At 38.3% G+C, this 24,596-nt stretch overlaps 1 protein-coding gene across 6 annotated transcripts in view; it reads right to left on the reverse strand.

Annotated features, from left to right (window-relative positions):
- TNN (tenascin N) overlaps positions 1-24,596 on the reverse strand; it is a 73,278-nt gene that overhangs the window by 17,424 nt on the left and 31,258 nt on the right. For 4 of the 6 annotated variants that reach the window (XM_070746697.1, XM_070746702.1, XM_070746696.1 and 1 more), the window contains 6 exons: positions 22,754-22,843; positions 16,166-16,429; positions 10,565-10,828; positions 6,640-6,903; positions 4,328-4,458; positions 1,249-1,381 (listed from right to left, as the gene is read on the reverse strand). In XM_070746697.1, coding sequence (XP_070602798.1) covers positions 1,249-1,381; positions 4,328-4,458; positions 6,640-6,903; positions 10,565-10,828; positions 16,166-16,429; positions 22,754-22,843 — 1,146 coding nt within the window. The remainder of the gene's footprint in view (positions 1-1,248; positions 1,382-4,327; positions 4,459-6,639; positions 6,904-10,564; positions 10,829-16,165; positions 16,430-22,753; positions 22,844-24,596) is intronic. The other 2 variants (XM_070746699.1, XM_070746698.1) reach the window with 1 other exon arrangement.

A 24,596-nucleotide genomic window follows, 5' to 3' on the forward strand; every position in this document is an offset into this window, starting at 1 on the left:
AGTCTAGCTTCCTTTGAGAAAAAAGAAAGGAAAAGCCCTGAAGCCCTCTGCCCTGAAGAAGTTTCTTAATAACATTCTGTAAAGCAGGGGTCTCCAACCTTAGCAACTTTAAAACTTGCTGACTTCAACTCCCAGAATTCCTCAGCCAGCAAAGCACTGTAGAGTATACTTCAGAATCCTGTCACCCCTTTTGAAATTCTGTTATCCGCTACTGAGACCCTCACAGCTTTCTGCTCGTGGCCACCTGAATTGGCCTCTGTGGTCTTTGTTGTCTAATATATCTTCTGCATGACATGACTGCTTGAAAGCTGTTACTTGGTCATTGAGAGTTATATGTACTTTCTTACTGTGTTAATTTTTTTATGTATGTTCTTTTAACTGTAAGTTTCCTTTTGATTCTCCAAACAAGACAAAAACTGTCATTTATTCACTCTAATATTCTATCCCATTCCATTCCACTTCGTTCTGAATTGGTGAACTGAACTGGACTTTTCTCCCATTATATATAGTGGCACAAATAGTGGCATTTAATGGCAGTAGGGTCTTTGGATCTCACATGTTTTCCAAAAAGAACTTTCAAAGTATAAATATGAAGAAATTAAAAAACTTTTTTCTGACCATTGATCGTTTACTATACGCTCTTTATTTGATCTATTTAAAATAATCATACCTCACAATTGCCTTGAATCATTATTTGCCAATTTAGGGACACCAGCCATAATTACATTCCATAAAATAAAAACTGAACAATAGGAATATGGCACTTGGAATTACTACCAAATCTATAGAAATCTCCCAATGCTGGCATTTTTGAAACTATTAACCTTCATCCTATTTCTGAATAGCTACTGCTCTTCAAATTTTATTATTATTTATTTTATCAATTTTGGACTGTTTTCAGACTAGTTTATTAGATCAATGATATTCCCACATGAGAAACAGGAGTTCTAACTTACAAAATGAAAATGTAAACATTGCTTAGTTTATTCTAAGCCCAAAAGTATTTTTGTATTTGTTATGATATCATCACATACTTGGTTATAAATATAAGTATTCTTTTTTGTTATTGTGGCTTTCAGTTGCATATTTTCATACTAACATTCCATTTCCAAACCATCTTTTATCATAAGTTCTTGCTCCAGTCAAAACTCATTCCAGTTCAAGTTCATTCCAAGTTCCTTCTTCTTTTAAGGACAAGGTACAGATACAGCACCAAAATATTACAATACAAAAGTGAATAAAGCTTACTTGTAGAAAAAGTGGTGGCCACTGTTTGACTCCTGCGGTCTCCCTTAAAGGCTGTAACGTATATGGTGTACTTAGTACCACGTCTCAAGTTTTCTAGAACAAACTTTTGATCATTTGCTCCAAGTTGCACTTCCTGTCACAAAGAAGAAAGAGACTGAAATTGTATTAAATTAACACATTAACCCTCCGTTCCTGCTTTCCCCCAAAGCTTAGTGATGAATAGGAAATCAAATGACGGGCTAAGATAACTTGGGACAGCAGGTGACAAAAAATGCATGCTGTTCTTTAACTATGTGAAACATTAAAATGCAGACAGTATGTGAATATAATAAGATGCATTTATATTCTCATTTACACAGGGGATTTTTATTTTATTTCCTGAATCATAAATGCTCTTCAACCATTTTGCAAAACCTATCAATCTTTAGGGTTTTAGCTCCCTGCTGCATTTTTGAATGCAGTTTTTAACACCATTGCTTTTCTCATTTACTTTTTACTTTTTTTAGGTGCCTTTTTGATAGTGTAATAAAACATTGTGTGTCTACAGCATAACATTTAATACTGAATATAAGGCAAAAATGCCTCCTCATACTTTGTTTGATCTATCACAAAGCCCCCCAAAATGGAGTTAATCTATCACCAGCCTGCAAAACCCGGAGATTGTGAGTTCTACTCCTGCCTTAGTCATGGAAGACAGCCAGCAACCTTGAGCCAGTTACTGTCTCTCAGCTCAACTCACTTTATGGGGTTGTTATTGTGGGGAAAATAGGAGAGAGAAGAGTGTTGGATATGTAGTTCCATCCCCAAAGGGCGGCTGGAGTTCTTCTACTCCCCTTCTATGGGTACCCTGGCTCTTCCTGCTACAGTTACTCACCAGGTGTCTCGATGTACATTGTTCTGGGCATAGTCTACGCTGATCTCTTGCCCAGGCATCTCCGCTCGCCCAGGCCGGGTCACCTCCACTGTCCACTGAGGTGTCTGGAGCTCCTCTGATCACTGGCCTGCTCACCTGTGTAGGTCAACTTGCCTCTGCTGTCTTCTGGTACGTCTGTCCCCCTATCAGTCACTGGCTTGCCCACTCTCCTCTGTCCATTCACCTCTGTCATGTCTGGTGCTCCCTCTGGTCACTCGCATGCCCACTTGTCCACTCACCTCTGCTGTTCTCCTCTCCCTTTTCAGGATTCCACCCAAGTCTCTCACCAAAGGTCTCTCCACCAAAACCAGACAGAGCCCCCTTTTCTTCTTTCCCTCACTGGCAACTTCAGGGTTATTTTAAGTAAAACTTCTAATTCCTCAATTTCTAACCTTGTCTGAGATAAATGCCCCCACCCCCGCTGCTTCACCTTTCAGGATTCCAGCCAACGCTTTCACCAAAAGTCTTTCCACCAAAAACCTGACAACACCCCCAACTCCTTTTCCTGTCTCTTCCTCCTTCAGCTGAAGCTCCAGAGCTCCAGGCCTCCCTCCGCTAGAAATATGTTTGCCACCTTGAGTTATTTATAAAAATAATAAAGGCAGGATAATAAATAAATAAATGAATAAATAAATGAATAAATAAATGAATAAATAAATGAATAAATAAATGAATAAATAAATGAATAAATAAATGAATAAATAAATACATACATACATACATACATACATACATACATACATGTATGCATGCATACATGCATACATGCATACATACATGCATACAGTGACAGATAACAATGAAGGCATGATGGCAAGAACCATTTTCAGCCTTTCTATAACACACCTAAACTTTTTTTCTGTAATACAGATATCGGCATCTTCCACAGACACACCGTGAATTTCTGCAGAGAAGGCCCTGCAGCATATGCATGTTATATGGCAGGGTTAGCAGAGTTTCCCCAGAGAGGTGTCTGGATTAAGAGACTGCACAGTTGCAAGCTGGATGGGGAGTGGGCAACAGATGCAGGATAGATAGAATCCTAGATAGAATCTCTCAGGATATATCCAGTAGGTTAGAAAGCTATAATCTTAGTTGGCAAGATTCTGTCCATTAAGTGTAAATAGGGAAAGGATTGAACATGATTGGATTTCACTTTGTTGCCTCTGAGTTTGAACCTGACATTTGTGCCTTTAAATCAGTTTTTGACTCCTGGAGATTAACTGGATTAATTCCTGCAGTTTTCCTAGCAAGGTTTTCAGAAATGACTTGTCTGCATCCTAGGGTTGAGAGCAGGGGACTGGCCAATGCCTAATATCGGACTAGAACTTACAGTCTCCCTGTAGTCATATACCTTGCATGTAAGATCTTCCTTGCATATTTTTGCAGCTGACATAAAAATCCAACTTGCTGGTCATTCCTTTCTTGCATTAGTGCCCAGCACAGAAAGAAAAGTTGTGTTTGCCAATGTTCTGGGCCTTTTTATGATGCATCATTTGCTGGTAATTATAGCTTAGTTTCTGTAAGTCATTACTTGATGCTATTGTAAGAATGCTAATGCCTGAATTCATTTTTCATCTTCTTTATTATTTCCCTTCCCCATCATTTGTTTTTATTTTGAAGTAATTATACTACTTATTTGTTTTTATTTTGAAGTAATTATACTAGTTACAGTATTTGTTTTTATTTTGAAGTAATAGTTCTAATTGTGAATATTTATTGAAATAGTCGTATTATTTTATCAAGTTTTGTGCCACAGATGTGTTTTGTTTACTTAAAACAAATTGTACAAGGTTGAGTTGCATATTCTTTTTGTTTTAGTGTGAGTTGCCTAGACCAGTGTTTCCCAACCTTGGCAACTTGAAGATATCTGGACTTCAACTCCCAGAATTCCCCAGCTAACATTCGCTGGCTGGGGGATTCTGGGAGTTGAAGTCCAAATATCTTCAAGTTGCCAAGGTTGGGAAACACTGGCCTAGACTATAGAACAAGGTGACATAAAACCATATGTACAAAAGAAGCCAAAACAAACATTTGAATCAGGCTCAATTTATGGCAAGCCTAGATGTGTTGTTGTGACTGCTCTCTGAAATGATCCAATCGAGTCTGCCATGTGCTAATAGGTAGGTTATCCAATTTCACATATGGTGCATTTAACAGGCTTACCTTACTGGTGCCAACAGGAGGTTGATAGGAGAGAAGATAGCCACTGATTTCAGCATCTGGAGGCATCCAAGTGACTAGTGCACTGGACTGAGTCACATCTGACACACGGATATTCTTTGGTGGATCAATATCTAGACAAAGCAATGACCAGCGTGAAAACACTCAGAAAGCTATTATGAGAACGCAAGGAAATTGTATGCATATTTTGTGTTGCCTGTGTTGTTGAGTGGAACAAAATCTTCTTTGTTCTGTGTATCTTCCTCTTTTCCTAAGCAATTATATTTTAAAATACTTGTCACTGCTGCCCTAGTTTGTCTTAGAAAAAGCAAACTATGGTATGGTAAAAAGACTGCCTTTTGGAGAGTACATATCTGTGCCTATATAGTTTTCTGAACAACAATGAAGTAGTACTTGGTTATTGTCCATTTCCAAAATATTTTTTAAGTTCCAAACTTTCCTGGCAACTCGACTCACAAATCACTGTCTTAATTTGTTCCACATTGAAACTACACAGGTGGCACCGTTCAGTAGCCTTCTTGCTAAGGAAGGATAAAGTTGAGTCATCAACATAATTTATATTGGCATTTTTTCTGCCAATGTAGAGACTGAAAATTAGCATATTAATGTAGCCATTTGGATGTGTGCTAAGAAACAGAAAAGTTAGGGAACAATCAACTCCAGAATATGTAGTTGAAGAGAAAATTTATGAACATGTTCAGGAGCTACTGAAGGAAGTACTGAGAGCCAGCAGTAATATCTTGGAACCCAGCTATTACTTTTTCCTTTCATCCAAGATATAAGGGTTTAGAGTACATATTAGGATACATATTCTATGTATACCCTGTTTCCCCGAAAATAAGACAGTGTCTTATATTAATTTTTGCTCCCAAAGATGTGGTACATCTTATTTTCAGGGGATGTCTTATTTTTTTTCAATGAAGAATTCACATTTATTGCTGAACAAGAAAAATGAACATTTATTATATACTGTACAGTAGTTGTCATCACAAACCAACATAACCAGGCAAACTGTGAATCCTGTCAAGAATTTCTTACTACTACTCTACCATTATTTCCATGTACAACAATTATACTTTCTTCAAATATATGTTATATATGTTCTGTTCAGGAATGCTGCAAAATGAAACCTCTCCTATGTCTTACTTTCGGGGGGTCACTTATTTTGGGGGAAACAGGGTACTGGCATGGCCCTTTTTATATTGAAAAATGACCAACCAGCTCTATCACCCTGTAAAATATTGTACTCCTCAATTCTATGCATGTTATCTAAGAATCTCAAGAAATAGGGTGATATATAATTTACATGAAGTGTATATTTTTGCACTATAACTGGCTGAATTAAAGATCTCATGGATAAATGTCTAATTGATAAAAGAGGCAGTGATATATGCAAGGGAGATAGAGCACAGTTCTGTAAGAAACTAATGCCCCCAAATGATGAAGCTGAAGGCTGGAGATCTATGACACAAATCTACCACGGGAACTTTTATTTCAACTCTACTACCATTCTCTACAAACTTTCAAATTATACATTTCCACTCCTACCCTTTCTTGAACATGTAGCAAAGATAGTAGAACCTAATTGGATATTTATGAGTTCATTCCCTATTTAATCCCAATAGCAGAGATAAAGGAACACTTGTAGAATACTTGACTGTCAGTCAACAGAGGGTGCTGCAGGACACCTTATATATGCTAGATTTGTCCCTAGCATTTCCAAAGCAGACCTGTTCATGCAACTGTGTAGCTGGAAAATATATAATACAATTTGTACCGAAATACATAAGGAAAATAGTATAGAACTCATCACCTCTAGTAGCAATATGATTATATCCCTGTCATTTTCAAATACCATCCAAGATGCTTTTAATAACAGGCAACTGGACAGTCTGATTTTTCTTTGAAGATGTGTTTCACTTCTCATCCAAGCAGCTCTAAGATTCTTGGATGGGAAGTGAAACATCATCAAAGAAAAAAAAATAAAGTCCAGTTGCCTCTTGTAAAAGCACTGTCAGTGAACCAAATAGCATCTGAGAAATAAATCAATTTCCACGCCTGTGCTTCACCCAGGGCTCGATTTATTAATAAAGCTATATCTGGATTCGACTTGATTCATTCCAACTCTGAGTCCCTTAGATTACATCCGGGTCAAAACCCCATATCACATCACCACACCCACAAGTGCAGTCACAAGGACCAATCCTATACAGGATTCCTAATTCCTTTCTGGCAAATGTTTTTATAGGTTAAAAAATGCAGTGATCCACTCCCACCACCCTACTCAAGATTACCTGTCATAGTTTTTGTGCTTGCCCTTTTGCTCTGCTGGCTTCCCTTCACTGCCCAGATGTGAAGGACATATTCCATGCCTGGTTTCAGGTTTGTCAAGGTAGTCTTGATGTTATCCTTCCCAACGGGTACTTCTCTAGTTTCTCCATCAGCAGATGTATAGCTGAGGATGTTCTGTTCTATAGGTGCCCAGGCTTTGTTCCAAGATACAGTGGCTGAGTTTTCTGTCACTTGGTCTGTTTTTAGATTGGTGGGGCCATCTATTTCTGTGAACCAAGGTATAGTTTATTGCATTTTTTCTTCAGTAACATTGAATTATATATTCTTTTTTTAAGTCCTCCGTTTTCTTAAAATGATCTGTCAATCTTTACTGAAGAGACCATATGGCCCTGTGTAAATTTGAGTATAACTTTTAACAACTAAATATCAGCATTATACACTATGCTTTGTTTCTTGATGTTTGAGAATTTAAATTAACGGATTACTAAAAAGGAAGCATAAATCAGGAAAAAATGGTTTATTTATTGTTTCTGAATATTTTTCTCAGAATTGTTGTCATATTCAACTTCAACAAAGCAGAAAGTGTCAGAAGCATTATATTTATCATTGTGCCATCTTGTTCTTAACATGCCTGATATAACAATTGCTGAAAAGAAGAGAGTGTGGTTTATTGATGTTGCTAAATCACATGGTGCTAGAATTGAAGAAAAACACTTCAAAACATTGGGACTTGCAGATTGAAATAATGCTTATGAGAAAAGAAATCTATTATTGTACCAATAATGGTTGGAACCCTTGAAGTGATAACTTAAGTACTTCTTCTATATCCTGAAATATATTAGATTTGTCAGATCTGAACACTCTAATTTACAAAAAGCCACCTTACTTTGCAATGGTCAAATTCTCAAATGCCAGTTTAATAAAACTTAGTCCTAATTTAGAATTTGAATTAAGGTTTCACCACTCTTATACTTTGAATCTAAATATAGATTGCCCATACATAATATACAGACATATATATATATGCATATATATGCCAATACAGTGGCACCTCTACTTACAAACCTAATTCGTTCCGTGACCAGGTTCTTAAGTAGAAAAGTTTGTAAAAAGAAGCATTTTTCCCCATACAAATCAATGTAAAAGCAAATAATGTGTGCGATTGGGGAAACCAGGAGGAAGGTGGAGGCCCTGTTTGCTCTCAGGAGATTCCTAGAGAGGCCCCATAGAGGCTTCTCCTTGCCTTTTCCGACCCCGTTTCCTCCCAGGAGATTGAACAATGCCCCTGGAACGAACTCTTAGAAGGAAAAACCACTCAGGAAGCCTGGGCGATCCTAAAAAACAGCATCACAGACGCCCAAAACAACGCAATCCCCATGAAAAGGAAAAACAGGAAAACCAAAACTAAACCTGCATGGCTAAACAAAGCCCTCACAGATGACATAAAAGGAAAAAAAGCTAAGTACAAACAATGGAAAGAAGGACTCATAACCAAAGCGGAATATCAGCAAACAGCCAGTTCCTGCAAACAAAAAATAAAAACAGCAAAGGCACAATATGAACAACACCTTGCAGCGGAAGTCAAAGACAACAAAAAAAGATTCTTCCAACACATCAACAATAAGAAGAAAATCAAAGAAACAATCATCACACTAAAAAACGAAGAGGGTAGAGAAATCACAGACAGCAATGACCAAGCACAGCTACTCAACGCCTACTTTGCATCAGTCTTCACACAAAAGGGAACCTCCCTCCAACCAATCTGCAATTTAACTGCAACAAACTGCCCCAGAACCGAACTCAACATAGACAAAAGCACAGTGAGGGACTACCTGAGGGAACTCAACGAATACAAATCACCAGGGCCAGACGGACTTCACCCCAAAGTCCTAAAAGAATTGGCAGACACCATAGCGGAACCACTCCTCCTCATCTACCAAATATCCTGGATCACTGGAGACCTACCGGAAGACTGGAAGCGAGCTGACGTAGTCCCCATCCACAAAAAAGGCAAAAAGACCGACCCAGGTAACTACAGACCAATCAGTCTGACCTCTATACCTGGAAAAATACTGGAGAAAATAATCAAAAAACAACTTACCCACTTCCTAGAAACAAACAAGATCATATCCAATAGCCAGCACGGATTCATCAGAACCAAATCATGCCAAACCAATCTCATATCATTTTTCAACACCATAACCAAGTCAGTTGACCAACGCAACTCAGTGGACCTCATATACTTGGACTTCAGTAAGGCTTTCGATAAAGTCGACCACAATCTCCTAATCCACAAACTAGAAAAAAATGGAGTAGATTACTACACATGTAGATGGATAAACAGTTGGCTGACCAACCGCACCCAACGAGTTGTCCTCAACGGCACCAAATCCACATGGAAAAAAGTAGACAGTGGAGTACCACAGGGCTCTGTCCTGGGTCCTGTACTCTTTAACATCTTCATCAACGACCTGGACAAGGGGATAAAAGGGGAACTAATAAAATTTGCAGATGACACCAAGCTGGCAGGGGTAGCCAACACCTTTGAGGACAGGCTCAGAGTACAAGAAGACCTAGACAAACTATCACAGTGGGCCCATACCAACAAAATGAGGTTCAACACCGACAAATGCAGAGTCCTCCACCTCGGCAAAAAGAACCCTAGACATACATACAGCCTGGGAGATACCCCACTCAGCAGTAGTGACTGCGAAAGAGATCTTGGAGTCTTGGTGGACAATCAACTAAACATGAGTCAGCAATGTGCAGCAGCAGCCAAAAAAGCCAACTCAATCCTAAGCTGCATCAACAGAGGAATACGCTCCAAGACCAGGGAAGTACTAATACCACTCTACTATGCCCTGGTCAGACCCCACCTGGAGTACTGCATCCAATTTTGGTCACCTCACTACAAAAAAGACATCGAAACTCTGGAGAAGGTGCAAAAAAGAGCAACCAAAATGATTAGGGGACTCGAAACCAAGACTTACGAAGAGAGATTGAGAGAACTGGGCATGGACAGCCTAGAAAAAAGAAGGTCTAGAGGGGACATGATAGCAGTTTACAGATACTTGAGGGGTTGCCATGGTCAGGAGGGGGTCTCTTTATTCCCCAGGGCACCAGAGGGCCGGACGAGGAACAATGGTTGGAAGCTGACCAAGGAGAGATTCAACCTGGAAATAAGGAAGAACTTCCTGACGGTCAGAGCGATCAACCAATGGAACTGCCTGCCAGGGGAGGTGGTGAACTCCCCAACTCTGGACACCTTCAAGAGGAGATTGGACTTCCATTTGGCTCGGGTGCTGTAGGGTTTCCTGCTCAGGCAGGGGGTTGGACTCGATGACCTAACGGTCCCTTTCAACTCTATTAATAAATAAAAAAATAAAAAATTCCTACAGAGTCCCCAAGGAGGCTTCTCCCTGCCTTTTCCGGTTGCAGTTTCGGAGGCTCGGGTTTGTAAATGGAAAATGGTTCTTGAGAAGAGGCAAAAAAAATCTTGAATACCCGGTTCTTATCTAGAAAAGTTTGTAAGTAGAGGCATTCGTAGGTAGAGGTACCATATTTAACCAGCTATTATATTATTAAAATATTTGTTATTTGCTTATCTGGTTTCTCTATAGTTCATTTGACAATCAATACTTGCTTAACATCTTTCAGGTTCTAAAGTCATAAATTGAATGTGACTTTTTTTTAAAAAATTGAAAAAGGAAAAGAAGATACATGGTTCCTTCAGCAGAATATAAATCTTCAATCTGCTGCCAGAGTGCTAATACTCCTTCACATAATATTTCTAAAGTTCCACGTGTTAACAAGAACTGCACTATTCAGAATTTTTTTAAAAAAATTAAATTAATTTTTTTTTAAAAAAATTCAAAATTAAAACACAGGACCTCATGAAGATTTCACAACTTTATATCTATGGAATACCTGTTTCAGCTTCTGTGCTTGCCCTTCTGCTCTGCTGAGTTCCCTTCACAGCCCAGATGTGGATAGTGTACTTCATGCCAGGCTTCAAGCCCACAAGAGTAGTGGTTCTCTTGTCCTTATCAATGGATATTTGCCTGGTATCACCACCAGCTAAGTTGTAGCTCACTACATAGCCATCAATGGGAGCCTGGGCTCCATTCCAAGAAATGGTTGCTGTGTTTTCTGTTACTCGATCAGTTACTAAATGTGTTGGACCATCAATGTCTAGGAAGGAATTAGACATTTAAATTAGGACAGTGATTCTGACAAGTTTCCATTGTCCACCATTTGTCAAGACTAATTCAGAACATTTTGATGCTTGAGGGTATAAAATCTACATGGCAGCGTTCCCACCGATGGTACTCACATGGGTCAATTCTGTCTCATCTGTTCTTTTAAGAGCAGTCAGAATTCACCACTTCTTTTGTATTCTGCTGCTTTCTTCACCTAATACAGATTTCTCCCACTTATGACTGCAACTTGTTGGTTGTATCCTTAAGATTTTTATTAAAATTGTTTCCTGATTGCTTATTTGACCCCTAGAACCATCAGTAAGTGTTGTACCTCATGATTCTTGACAAATGTATCTTTTCTTTTATGTACATTGAGAGCATATGCACCAAGACAAATTCCTTGTGTGTCCAATCACACTTGGCCAATAAAGAATTCTGTTTTGTTCCGTTCTACTCTATTCTATTCTATTCCACTCTACTCTACTCTACTCTACTCTACTCTACTCTACTCTATTCTATTCCACAAGCTCTTGTCAGAATCATGCCCATCATGTTTTGCTTTTGAAAATCTGTGTTGCCTTCTCAAGTATACTGGCTGATTTGTAGTGGTATATGTCTCTTTTCCCCATTCAGAACTTTTCACTGAGAGTCATCGCCACCTCAGAGTCAGCCCTTGTTGTTTTGTATCTTGTTTTCCCTCTTTTGCAATAGCAAAGAATCTTTGCCTGAAGCCCAGATTTTTCCCAGAGACTAGGGGGTCATACTTTTGGAACTGAGATGTAGCTTTCTCTGATTGCTCCTTCAAATATATATTCCACACATCAGGCAACCCATTCTTAATCTGAGCTCTAGCAGTTCCATTTCTAGCATTACAGTTGCTCCTTCTGGAGTTCACTTGCTTAAAAATAGACTATAAAATATTATAAGAAAAACTGCAAAAACAACCGCAAAAGAAAGATCTAAAACAAAAGATCTCTTGGATTAAACATCAAATAAGTTTGTTAGATAAAGAGAAACTAGCCCTACAAATTAAAAGTAGTAATCAATACAACTTTGAAAATTCAAATAAACCTAGTAAATGGCTAGCTAATAAACTTAAAAAACAAAGAGAAAAGAAACTAATTAATTGTCTTAAAACAGAGGATGGGGAACTATGCCATGATTTGGAAAAGAAAAAACACATAGCCAGAGACTTCTATAGAAATCTCTATGATAATCAAGAAAATATAACTAAGGAAATACAAGACCAAAAAACTCAAGAAATATTACAGCAGGCCTGTCTTCCTAAGATACCAAATGAAACAAAGAATTATTAAACAAGAAAATTTCCATCACTGAATTAAAAGAGACAATAAAAAGACAAAAAAATAAACAAAGCTCCTGGCCCAGACGGCCTTCCAAGTGAATTTTACAAAGATCTACCACCAAAAATTGAAGAGATCCTGCTAGAAGTTCTTAACGAGGCTTTAGAGAAAGGCAAAATTCCCGCATCTTGGACAGAAGCAAATTTAGCCCTAATAGCCAAAAAAGATACAGACCCAACGGAAATAGCAAATTACAGACCCATCTCTTTATTAAATGCGGACTATAAAATCTTCAGTTCCATTCTAGCAAACAGAATTAAAGGCTATCTAAATCAATTTATACACTCCGATCAAAATGGTTTTCTCCCAGGGAGACAATTAAGGAATAATATAAGAATGATACTAGACATTCTTGAATACTATGAAATTCATAGTGAGAGGGGCGGCATACAAATCCAAATAATAAATAAATAAATAAACAAGTGGCCCTAATTTTTTTAGACGCCCAGAAGGCCTTTGACAATGTATCCTGGAACTTTATGATTAAACAACTAGAATATATGGAATTCGGCCAAAAATTTATAAATGCGATCAAAGCCATATATACCCACCAATCTGCATATATTTGATTTTTGATTTTGATTTTATTGGATTTGTATGCCACCCCTCTCTGTAGACTCGGGGCGGCTAACAACAGTAGTAAACAGCATATGACAATCCAATATAAACAGTTAAAAACCCCTATTGTAAAACCAAACATACATACAGACATACCATGCATAATATTGTAAAGGCCTAGGGGGAAAGAATATCTCAATTCCCCCATGCCTGGCGGCAGAGGTGGGTTTTAAGAAGCTTACGAAAGGCAAGGAGGGTGGGAGCAATTCTAATCTCTGTGAGGAGTTGGTTCCAGAGGGTCGGGGCCATCACAAAGAAGGCTCTTCCCCTGGGTCCCGCCAAGCGACATTGTTTAGTTGATGGGACCCGGAGAAGACCCACTCTGTGGGACCTAACTGGTCACTGGGATTCATGCAGCAGAAAGCGGTCCCTGAGATAGTCTGGTCCGGTGCCATGAAGGGCTTTATAGGTCATAACCAACACTTTGAATTGTGACCAGAGACCAATGCAGACTGCGGAGTGTTGGTGTAACATGGGCATATTTGGGAAAGCCCATGATTGCTGTCGCAGCTGCATTCTGCACAACCTGAAGTTTCCGAACACTTTTCAAGGGTAGCCCCATGTAGAGAGCATTACAGTAGTCGAGCCTCAAGGTGATGAGGGCATGAGTGACTGTGAGCAGTGACTCCCGATCCAAATAGGGCCACAACTGGTACACTAGGCGAACCTGAGTAAACGCCCCCCTCGCCACAGCCAAACGATGTTTCTCTAATGTGAGCTGTGGATCGAGGAGGACGCCCAAGTTGCGGACCCTCTCTGAGGGAGTCAGTAGTTCCCCCCCCTAGGGTGATGGACGGGCAGATGGAATTGTCCTTGGGAGGCAAAACCCACAGCCACTCCGTCTTATCAGGGTTGAGTTTGAGTCTGTTGACACCCATCCAGGCCCCAACAGCCTCCAGACACCGGCACATCACTTCCACTGCTTCGTTGACTGGACATGGAGTGGAGATGTAAAGCTGGGTATCATCAGCGTACTGATGATACCTCACCCCATGCCCTTGGATGATCTCACCCAGAGATTATTCTCAATGGAGATGTAACAACTAAAATATATATAAAAAGGCACAAGACAAGGATGTCCACTTTCTCCCTTACTTTTTATTCTGACACTAGAAGTTCTAACTAGAATTATTAGGAAAAATGACCAGATAAAAGGATTAAAATGTAAAAATGAGACATATAAACTACAAGCCTTTGCGGACGACCTTGTATTTATCTTAGAGGATCCAATAGATTCAGGCCCAAAATTACTTGCTATTTTAGAGATCTACGCTATAGTGGCAGGACTAAAAATCAATAAACTAAAAACCCAAATTCTAACCAAAAATATGAAAGAATTGCAAAAAACTAACCTAGTATCAAAATTGGATATTCAAATAACCAAAAAAATTAAATACCTAGGCATCAATATGACAGCAAAAGTCTCTAGCCTAAAAGAAGATAATTACGATAAACTAATTGATAAAATTCAAAAAGAGATAGAGAAATGGAAGAAATTGCAACTCTCTTTATTAGGAAGAATAGCAGCCATTAAACTTAATATACTACCAAAAATTATATTTCTATTCCAGACAATTCCAATTTATCTTAAGCAAGATTTTTTAATAAAACTGAACAAACTAACTAGCAATTTTATTTGGCAAAATAAACGTCCCAGAATCTGACTTAAATATATGCAAGAAAGGAAAGAGGAAGGAGGTCTTGCTTTACCGATAAGGAAAGACTATTACAATGCTGCATCCCTAATGTGGACAAGAGAATGGATACTTCTAACCAATACAAGATTGTTAAGTTTAGAAGGGCACGACCTTCATTCAGGTTGGCATTCTTACCTATGGGGAAAAAAATTAAAAACCCACAAATATTTCACTAACCACCTTGTTAGAAAATCCTTGCTACACACTTGGAAAAAAATTAGGAATCAGCTATATAAAGGGATCCCATTATGGTATGTCCCTTTAGAAGCCTATGTACACCCTAACATCCATTAAAAAAATAATATAATAAGATATAAAGATATAATAAATACTAACGGAGAAATTAAATCAAGAGCAGAACTAGAAACTTTAGGTCAAAAAACAGAATGGTCGGAGTATCTACAAATCCAATCGAAATTTAATAAAGACAAAAATACGTTAGGAATAGCAAAAAATACCTTATTAGATAAAATATGTCTAGGACCACAGGAGCAACTAATCAAAATTCTACTGTTACCTAACAACTAACGAATTTGACAACACTAAAATAAAAACCAACATTAAACAATGGAACCTCGACCTTAAAAAAGAAATTAAAGCTGAAGAATGGCAACTCATATGGAGCAGAAATTTTAAATTAACTCTAGCTACATCTTATAAGGAAAATTTAATTAAAATGTTCTATAGATGGCATATTACTCCAATAAAATTAGCTAAGTTAAACAATACATTATCACCCAACTACTGGAAATGTCATCAAGAACAAGGTACTTACTTCCATCTATGGTGGCAATGTAAAAAATCGCAGACCTACTGGAAAAAAATTGGAATTTGGATAGAGGAAATTTTAAACTTGAAAATCGATAAAACCCCGGAATGCTTTCTTTTAGGCATTCTAAGACAAAATCTTTCAAAAAATCAAGTTCACCTAATTATTCATATAACTACAGCAGCCAGATTAACATTTGCGCAATGGTGGAAAAATGAAGATATACCCCAAGATGACTTAATAATAGGGAAAATCAAATATTGTGCAGAAATGACTAAGTTAACTATGGCAGTTAGAAATAATACTGAGTCCTCATTTAACAACTGTTGCTTAAAAAAAAAAAGAACAACTTGCCTGACAAATGACAAGAACTGTATATATTCAAACAGATACAAATCGGGTATTAAACCTTTCCTTCTTTTTCAATAGATGCAAGAGACATCGATATGTACTCTAAAAGTGGACTGGCTTCCTTAAAATCTCTTTATCTTGATTTATTCAACGCTTTCTTTTACTTATCTATAATTTTAAATATTGGATATAAGGAAATGAGCTGCTGAAAATATATCTAGTTCATAATCTCAACACAGATCTACCGTACACCCGCCCACTCCTTTCTTCCCTTTACTCTTCCTTTTCCCTTTCTTTCTTTCTTTCTTTCTTTTCTTTCCTTCTGTATGTTTGTATGTTTATTGACTTTTTTGTTTATTTGTCTTGGTCTATTGTCAAAGTATATTGTTTAGACTATAATCCGACATGATTATTGTCTTCTGTAATTCAGAATGTTTTTATTGTCAATTATATGTATTCATTGTATATTTGTAAATAAAATATTTTTAATTTTAAAAAAAAGATTTCACAACTTTATATCTATGGAATACCTGTTTCAGCTTCTGTGCTTGCCCTTCTGCTCTGCTGAGTTCCCTTCACAGCCCAGATGTGGATAGTGTACTTCATGCCAGGCTTCAAGCCCACAAGAGTAGTGGTTCTCTTGTCCTTATCAATGGATATTTGTCTGGTATCACCACCAGCTAAGTTGTAGCTCACTACATAGCCATCAACGGGAGCCTGGGCTCCATTCCAAGAAATGGTTGCTGTGTTTTCTGTTACTCGATCAGTTACTAAATGTGTTGGGCCATCAATGTCTAGGAAGGAATTAGACATTTAAATTAGGACAGTGATTCTGACAAGTTTCCATTGTCCACCATTTGTCAAGACTAATTCAGAACATTTTGATGCTTGAGGGTATAAAATCTACATGGCAGCGTTCCCACCGATGGTACTCACATGGGTCAATTCTGTCTCATCTGTTCTTTTAAGAGCAGTCAGAATTCACCACTTCTTTTGTATTCTGCTGCTTTCTTCACCTAATACAGATTTCTCCCACTTATGACTGCAACTTGTTGGTTGTATCCTTAAGATTTTTATTAAAATTGTTTCCTGATTGCTTATTTGACCCCTAGAACCATCAGTAAGTGTTGTACCTCATGATTCTTGACAAATGTATCTTTTCTTTTATGTACATTGAGAGCATATGCACCAAGACAAATTCCTTGTGTGTCCAATCACACTTGGCCAATAAAGAATTCTGTTTTGTTCCGTTCTACTCTATTCTATTCTATTCCACTCTACTCTACTCTACTCTACTCTACTCTACTCTATTCTATTCCACAAGCTCTTGTCAGAATCATGCCCATCATGTTTTGCTTTTGAAAATCTGTGTTGCCTTCTCAAGTATACTGGCTGACTTGTAGTGGTATACGTCTCTTTTCCCCATTCAGAACTTTTCACTGAGAGTCATCGCCACCTCAGAGTCAGCCCTTGTTGTTTTGTATCTTGTTTTCCCTCTTTTGCAATAGCAAAGAATCTTTGCCTGAAGCCCAGATTTTTCCCAGAGACTAGGGGGTCATACTTTTGGAACTGAGATGTAGCTTTCTCTGATTGCTCCTTCAAATATATATTCCACACATCAGGCAACCTATTCTTAATCTGAGTTCTAGCAGTTCCATTTCTAGCATTACAGTTGCTCCTTCTGGAGTTCACTTGCTTAAAAATAAATGTTATTCCATAGGGGATTATATTCGGGGTCTTCAGCTGGGCATTGTGCTACAGCAACACAGCTCTGGCACATTTAAAACTTCAAACTAACCTAATTCTTGAGAATCCCCAAAGAATCAATGTTTTGTATTCCCCATATTTCAATCATATTTGTTTGTGGCACATTTGCTTGAACATCCCCTTCCTCCTATGAACGTTCATTTTTTCATAAAAATGTTTTCTTGTTCAGCTGTACCATTGATAACCTTAGCTCTTCCAAAGGTCTGAAAAACTCCACACAAGTAGAAATGCTCTCTCAATCCAACTTTTTCTCGAAAAGATCTCCTGGTGCCTTGTGAAAGAGCTTTAGCAAGCCTTATTACTTAGGCCAGAATGTATAGAAAAATGCTTTCTCTTGATAGCATGTTTGTTAGATTTCTTCAATCAAATGTGGTAGATCTTAGTGTCTATGGGCAGTGTAAAAACTGTAAGCATTTCAAGGTAAAACAGATTAGGAAACCATAGTTATGTAGGCTAATACCACTGATACTATAAAGATACAGTAACAGAATTTTGCATGTCTAAATGTGCTTTCCTGCCCTTTCTACCACTTGGCTAGTACTAGGAAAAAAATTGTCTGAGACATTTTTTCATATAACATTTCTTTCCCAGACACAGAGTATCTAACCATTTCCTTGGTAGCAGCTTTTCTTCCTGTTCCTCAAGGTCATTCCTTCTTCAATTTACAAGAACATGAGTGAAGCTGCTATGTTTATTCCAAACTGCTCTTACATGTAAAAAATCGATGGAGGGAGGAGAAGAAATTCCAGCTGAATGTGAACAAATATTCTGCCTTTTTACCCTGGGAGCACCAATGTGGTTTACCATCACCACCATCTAGTTTCATGGTGAGTTCCCTCAAATTATAAATAATTATTTAAATTTCTGTATAATTTGGGGTCATTTGAGTCAAGTTATGTGGAGTTTGCTTTTCTGAGAGCAACTCTTTTGTGCGGTTAGACTAACATTCAAATGACCTAACCACTTGGCAAAGGTTGTCTGTGTGGTCTTTTCACAAAATTGGCCTAAGGCATCTTGTGGCGGACCAATTCCATGCTCAGATGGAACTGTGCTGATCCCTTGCTCCACAGGAGTTGGATCGTATTTTCCTGTCTCATATGTAAAATCATGCTTGGACAACTAGAGGTCTTTCTCAACAATGTGTTAGCATTTATATGCCTACGTGTGTTGTTAGAAAGAAATACCAGCATAAAATTTGCCAATCCCTACCATGCGTCTTATCATGTCTCTTCTGAGTCACTGTCAAATAGTATTATCCTAATTTGTGAGGGTGCCATAATAAAGGCCAGGTAATTGGCTTTCTCCTCTGGCTTTGTTGCTATCTCCCCGCTTCAGCAAATCATCAGCCAACAGATAAAATACGTCAGCCTGAGCACTCTGATAGTAATGATGTACTTCATGATTTTATCTTTAAATGAGCTGCTTTGGAGGAGTAATTAAAACTGGCAAATACAGAGACAGTAACAAATGAGCAGCAAAAGCTCAGTTTGACATCCCTCATTGTTTTGGGGATATTGCAGTGAAAACGAGAAGAACTATTGCATCTACCTTTGCTCTCCTCTCTCCTACTTATTCAAATCCTGGAGTGAAGTTGGTATCAGAAATAGACAGGGCTTGCTAATGTCCATTATACTCCAGAAACAAAACTACTCATGGATAAACTAGATACTGAGAGAATTGTTTCAATGGTTAGTTATCGAAATTTCAAGGCATGCCTTTATCTCTCAGTTCCCCCCAAGCACATATAAGGCCTAGTTTTCAAGACAATGACTGAAAAATCATAACAGAGTTTACCATCTTGAAGCTGTGGTGTAATGGTTCCAATAAACTCCTTTTCATATAATGATACAGCTGTAGGTATGTGATGCTTTTAAGATTAACTTGCTGGTTTGCAGGAGAATATCATTAGAGAACCTATTTCTTTTAAATTTAAAGGAACTCTTTCCTGGTTCTAACATGGTTGAAAATACCTCAAGAAAAACTTTGTTTGCTTATGAAAACATTCTATTGGAAGCACGGTTGTTTATTCAGATATATTGAAGACAGCTGCATCTCCTTCCTCCGAGAAGCATTCTGATCACTGAGGCAAATAGTTAGATGATGGAATGGCTCTTCCCATCATGTCCCTGTGCCTCCTTCTTACTAGGCCAATGGTGTGTTAAACGAAATTTTATGTTAACAGAGGCAACTTCCTCTCTCTTGATGGTTCATACTAATAAAGGTATAAGGTATAAGTTTCCCCTCTTCAGTCCTGTCCACTTCTAGAGAAAAGTGCTCAATTCTGTTTTTTAGCTGAGAGAGAAAGTGTTGTCGGAAGATGCTTCCATGGTCATGTAGCCAGCATGACTGTACAACCTCAAAATGCACAGAACATTGTTACCTTCCCGCTAAAGTGGTAACTATTTATCTATTCACATTTGCATGCTTTTGAACTGCTAAGTGGGCAGGAGCTGGAGCAAATCAGGAGAGCTCTCTCTCTGTCACGCAGCATTCAGATCTTGAACCCGGCTGCCAACCGACAGGCTCAGCATCTTCAATGGTCTGACAACTGACAACTTCAAATCCCAACCAACAAATGTTCAGTCTTACACATCGGCAAAAAGAATCAGAACACAAAATACAAGCTTTGAGAACACGACCTTGTAGATTACCCTCACTCTGTCAAAGACCTTGGAGTACTCATATCTAATGACTTAAATACCAGAGCCCACTGTAACAAGATTGCCAAAAAGGCAGTAAGAATTGTTAATCTAACTTTGCACAGTTTCTTCTCTGGCAATATTACACTGCTAACAAAACATTTGCTAGACCAATTCTTGAATACAGCTCATCTGTCTGGAACCCACACTGCATATCGGACATTAATTCAATTGAGAGTCCAGAAGTACTTCACAAGAAGAGTCCTCCACTCCTCTACTCACAACAGAATACCTTATTCCACCAGACTTGAAATTTTGGGCTTAAGTAGCTTGGAGCTACATTGCCATCACACTCCTTGGCCTGTACATACATGACCTTTAAGATGTTGCTTAGAGAAAAGTAAGGGTTTTTTAAAAAAAAAACACAAATCTCCACCATACATCAATTTGTGTGTGCGTGCATGTGTGTGTGTGTGTGTGTGTCACATATTTTTGCTGAATTTGAAAATTAAGGGAGACTAGGATAGATCTATTTCAGCCTTGTTCTGGCCTCATCAACTAACCATACCCTCACTGGGATTTGAACTTGCAGACTTTGCCTATATATATATATATATATATATATATATATATATATATATATATATACACACACACACACACACACACACACACACACACACACACACACACCATCCAATATCACAGAAATCATATATATCATATACTTAATCATATGCTTAATTATTTGGTATCATTTTAGAGTTTTGCACGTTCTTAGATGCACATCTTCTAATAAGACTTCTGCTAAATTCAAATCTCCAGTCAAAGGGACATTTTCTGATCAAGCCATTTTCAATGTACCAACCAACAATAACTAGCAACGCTTCACTTACACCAATACTGTAATTTGTTTGGGTTATACAATTAGAAGCAAGGCTGCATTGCCAAAACATAGAACTCCAACAGTCTGCCCTCTGACTGACGTCATGCTATGCAATTCATTCTTGGCTGATTCTGAAGCCAAACTTGTGGTCTTCTATACTCCAAAGCCAGCAGCTTGGTGGTAGCCATCCAACACAAAAGCAAAATGTGAACCAACCAAAAATTACACATGTATAAACATCACTGAGCACATAACAGTCTGATGTTTTAATCTGAAATAGTCAAAGCAGCCTGGGTTAATCTCTGATACATTTTTAAATGGTTTCCAAAGGCTGGAAGGCTGAGCGGTCATCATGACAACCCCACTCCATGTTTTCAGACTAGTCACTAGTAACTTAAAACATAGCACTAGGAAATTTGACCTGATAACATAGATGCATTTTCCTCTTCATGCATTTATTTTAATCATTAGCAAAGAGCAGGGGTCTAAAACACAAGGCCCGGGGGCCAGATCCAGCCCGCAGGGTATTAGATCTGGCCCATGGGGCCACCCTGGAAACAGTGAAAGACCGACCTGAGGTGCCTCTGCCAGTGCAAACAGAGCTCAGGAGAACCATGCACAGGCCTCCTGAGTTTCATTTTCCCTGGCAGAGAAATCCCAGCCGAAACATGAGCTCAGGAGCCTGCTTTTGCTGGCAGAGTGCTTGGCCCACCACAGGTACCTGCGACATGGGTAACATTGAGCTGGCCACGCCCATCCCAGGCCCCCTGAAATTAAACACAACCCTGATGTGGCCCTCAATGAAATCAAGTTGAGGGTATAGAGCCTGCACTGAATATAACCCTAGAATAGCCTTTGGTATGTGGCTTTCTGTGGGGAAGTTTCAATATAGAATTCAGAGCCAAGAAATTTTGAAGTTTTCCCCTAAGATTTGTAACAGAAATTAAGGAGCAGATTGTCAGAAAACTTATAATAGTCCAATTATGAAGTAACTGGGTCTTGAATGACCATGTGAAGGCCACCCGGTCAAGGAAAGGGCATCACAAGATGGATCTGTGCAAAAACCTTCCTCATCATAGAGTTGCACTCTAATCGCAAATGGTAATGTCCCAAAGCCCTTGCTACCTGAAAATTCTGGAATCACGAAAATTAGAAACATGTATATAAGTCCTACTCAATATATATTATGATATATATTTTTAAAAATCATATAACTTTTCCCTGGTACAAGCTAAGAGGAGGAGAGCCTGTGGTCTAGAGCAGTGTTTCCCAACCGTGGCAACTTGGAGATATCTGAACTTTAACTCCCAGGATTCCCCAGCCAGCATTCGCTGGCTGGGGAATTCTGGGAGTTGAAGTCCAAATATCTTCACGTTGTCAAGGTTCAGAAACACTGGTCTAGAGGTTAAAGCTAGAGTGGTCTAGAGGTTAAAGCTAAAACTCTGCAGGTTCAAATCCTGGTAAGGGTATCGCTAGCTGATGAGAGCATATTAAGCTTGAAATAGATCTATACTAATTTCCCCTCCTTTTCCTTTCACACACACACATGATGATATATACATTTTCCATACATGTCAAGACTCTGCAGACCAACCAAACAACTCACAGAGTTTGGGACCAGAGTTAACTGGGATAATCCCCTTTCTTCCTGGCATGCCTGTTGTTTCTTCCTGGACACTAGCTTTCAGCAAAGTGTGATTGGAAAGAATGGAGGGGAGGGGCAGTGTCAGGATGATCCAACTGTAAGGGCAATTACTGCAATAGCTATGAAGACCAATATTGTGTAAGGATGCCATTATGCTACAAACAAAGCTTTCTGTTTATACCTGTCCAACCATGTACAGAAGATGGCTTCCCATCAACCTCATTCCTCACAGATATGACAGTGATCTTATATTTGGTTCCTGGCTTCAAGCCTATGGAAAGAAGAAACGGGGGGAAATGATAAAATGGTTTGAGACATAATTGTACTTTTATTTCCTTTTCTTTCAAGATCTAATGGAACAAGTTCTAAATTACATTTTTTACATTTCTTCGATATTATGTCCAGAGTAATACTTTGATATCACATTTGAGGGGAGGAAGAATGAAAAATCACTTTGGTTCTCAAATTATTGCACTCAAAACAATTACATCCCCTTTCAACTGTTTCTGAGCTCAGGAAAGCTGTTAATGCAATGCTTTAATGTTTTGTATCAGTGTCTATGAAAAAATTGTTTTGTTAAGTCCACAACTGCAATCTGCAGTTTTCATCATCGGCATTGTTGTATAACCCATTTTATAGCTGCACAAGACAGACCTTTATTGTAACAATACCACAACTATTGAACTGTTTCCATTCTAGTGAATCTTAAATTGTCTAAGACTATTTGCAATCTAATAGATCACTGAAAGGTTTTTTTTTAATGCTGCAGTGTTTTCTCAGAGTCAGCTTCCTTTGAAGCAGCTCATAAAAGGCATCTGGAATTTTATAAAATACTGTATATGTTTTGTTTTCTGATATACAGATTGAGTAGAACTGATACTCATACGCACAGATGAGTATACAGATGTTATATACTGCTATGGATGTTATATACAGATGTTATATACTGTACTGCTCAAAAAATAAAGGGAATACTCAAATAACACATCCTAGATCTGAATGAAGAAAATATTCTCATTGAATACTTTGTTCTGTACAAAGTTGAATGTGCACAACAGCCTGTGAAATTGATTGTCAATCAGTGTTGCTTCCTAAGTGGACAGTTTGATTTCACAGAAGTTTGATTTACTTGGAATTATATTGTGTTGTTTAAGTGTTCCCTTTATTCTTTGAGCAGTGTGCAAGACATATTAAGGACCGAAAGTTGTGGGTTCCCTTGATTTTTTTCCTCCCCTTTCAACTAAGCATCTTCTTAAAATGGATGATGATGATGATGAATCATTGCGCACTCAATCAGATGTACAGACTGGGTTTGACATTTTTGTCTACCTATCAAGTCCTTACCAAGGACCTGGAACACCTGGCAGCAACCTGTATCAACCATTAGGTGCCAGTCAATGATATTTGTGATACATTTTTAAATGTTCAGTTGACTGAGTTTTATGTTTAATGAAAAGAGATAACAACAACAATAATAGCAATAACAATAATACTTGGAACAGCTTCCACCCTGAGATAAATATCTGTAACACTGTCAAACATCCAGATTTGCCTATCCCTGGTCCTCTATACTCAATAGATGGACAGAGATGCCAAACCCAGGCTGAACATTGTACTGACATCATCATCATTATCATTATCATCATCATCATAGCAAAAGTCATAGAAAATGAAGAAGTTAAATTTCTCTGGGACTTTAGAATTCAAACAGGCAGGCACCTGCCACATAACACCTCAGACTTAACAATTATCAATAAGAAAGACAAAAAAGTCTAGATAGTGGATGTGGCAGTGCCTGGAGACAGTAGAATAGAAGAGAAAGAATTGGAGAGCCCTACAAATAGAAATAGAACACTTATGGCAAAAGGAAGCAAAGATAGTACCAGTAATAATAGGTGCCTTGGGTGCAATTGCAAAACAACTGGAGCACCACTTGAACACCATTGGCATTGACAAATTTGCCATCAGTCAATTGCAGAACGCAGCTTTACCTGGAACAGCTTCCATCCTGTGACAATATCTGT

Source organism: Erythrolamprus reginae, chromosome 3 (assembly GCF_031021105.1).
Source record: "Erythrolamprus reginae isolate rEryReg1 chromosome 3, rEryReg1.hap1, whole genome shotgun sequence".
Taxonomy (NCBI): domain Eukaryota; kingdom Metazoa; phylum Chordata; class Lepidosauria; order Squamata; family Dipsadidae; genus Erythrolamprus; species Erythrolamprus reginae.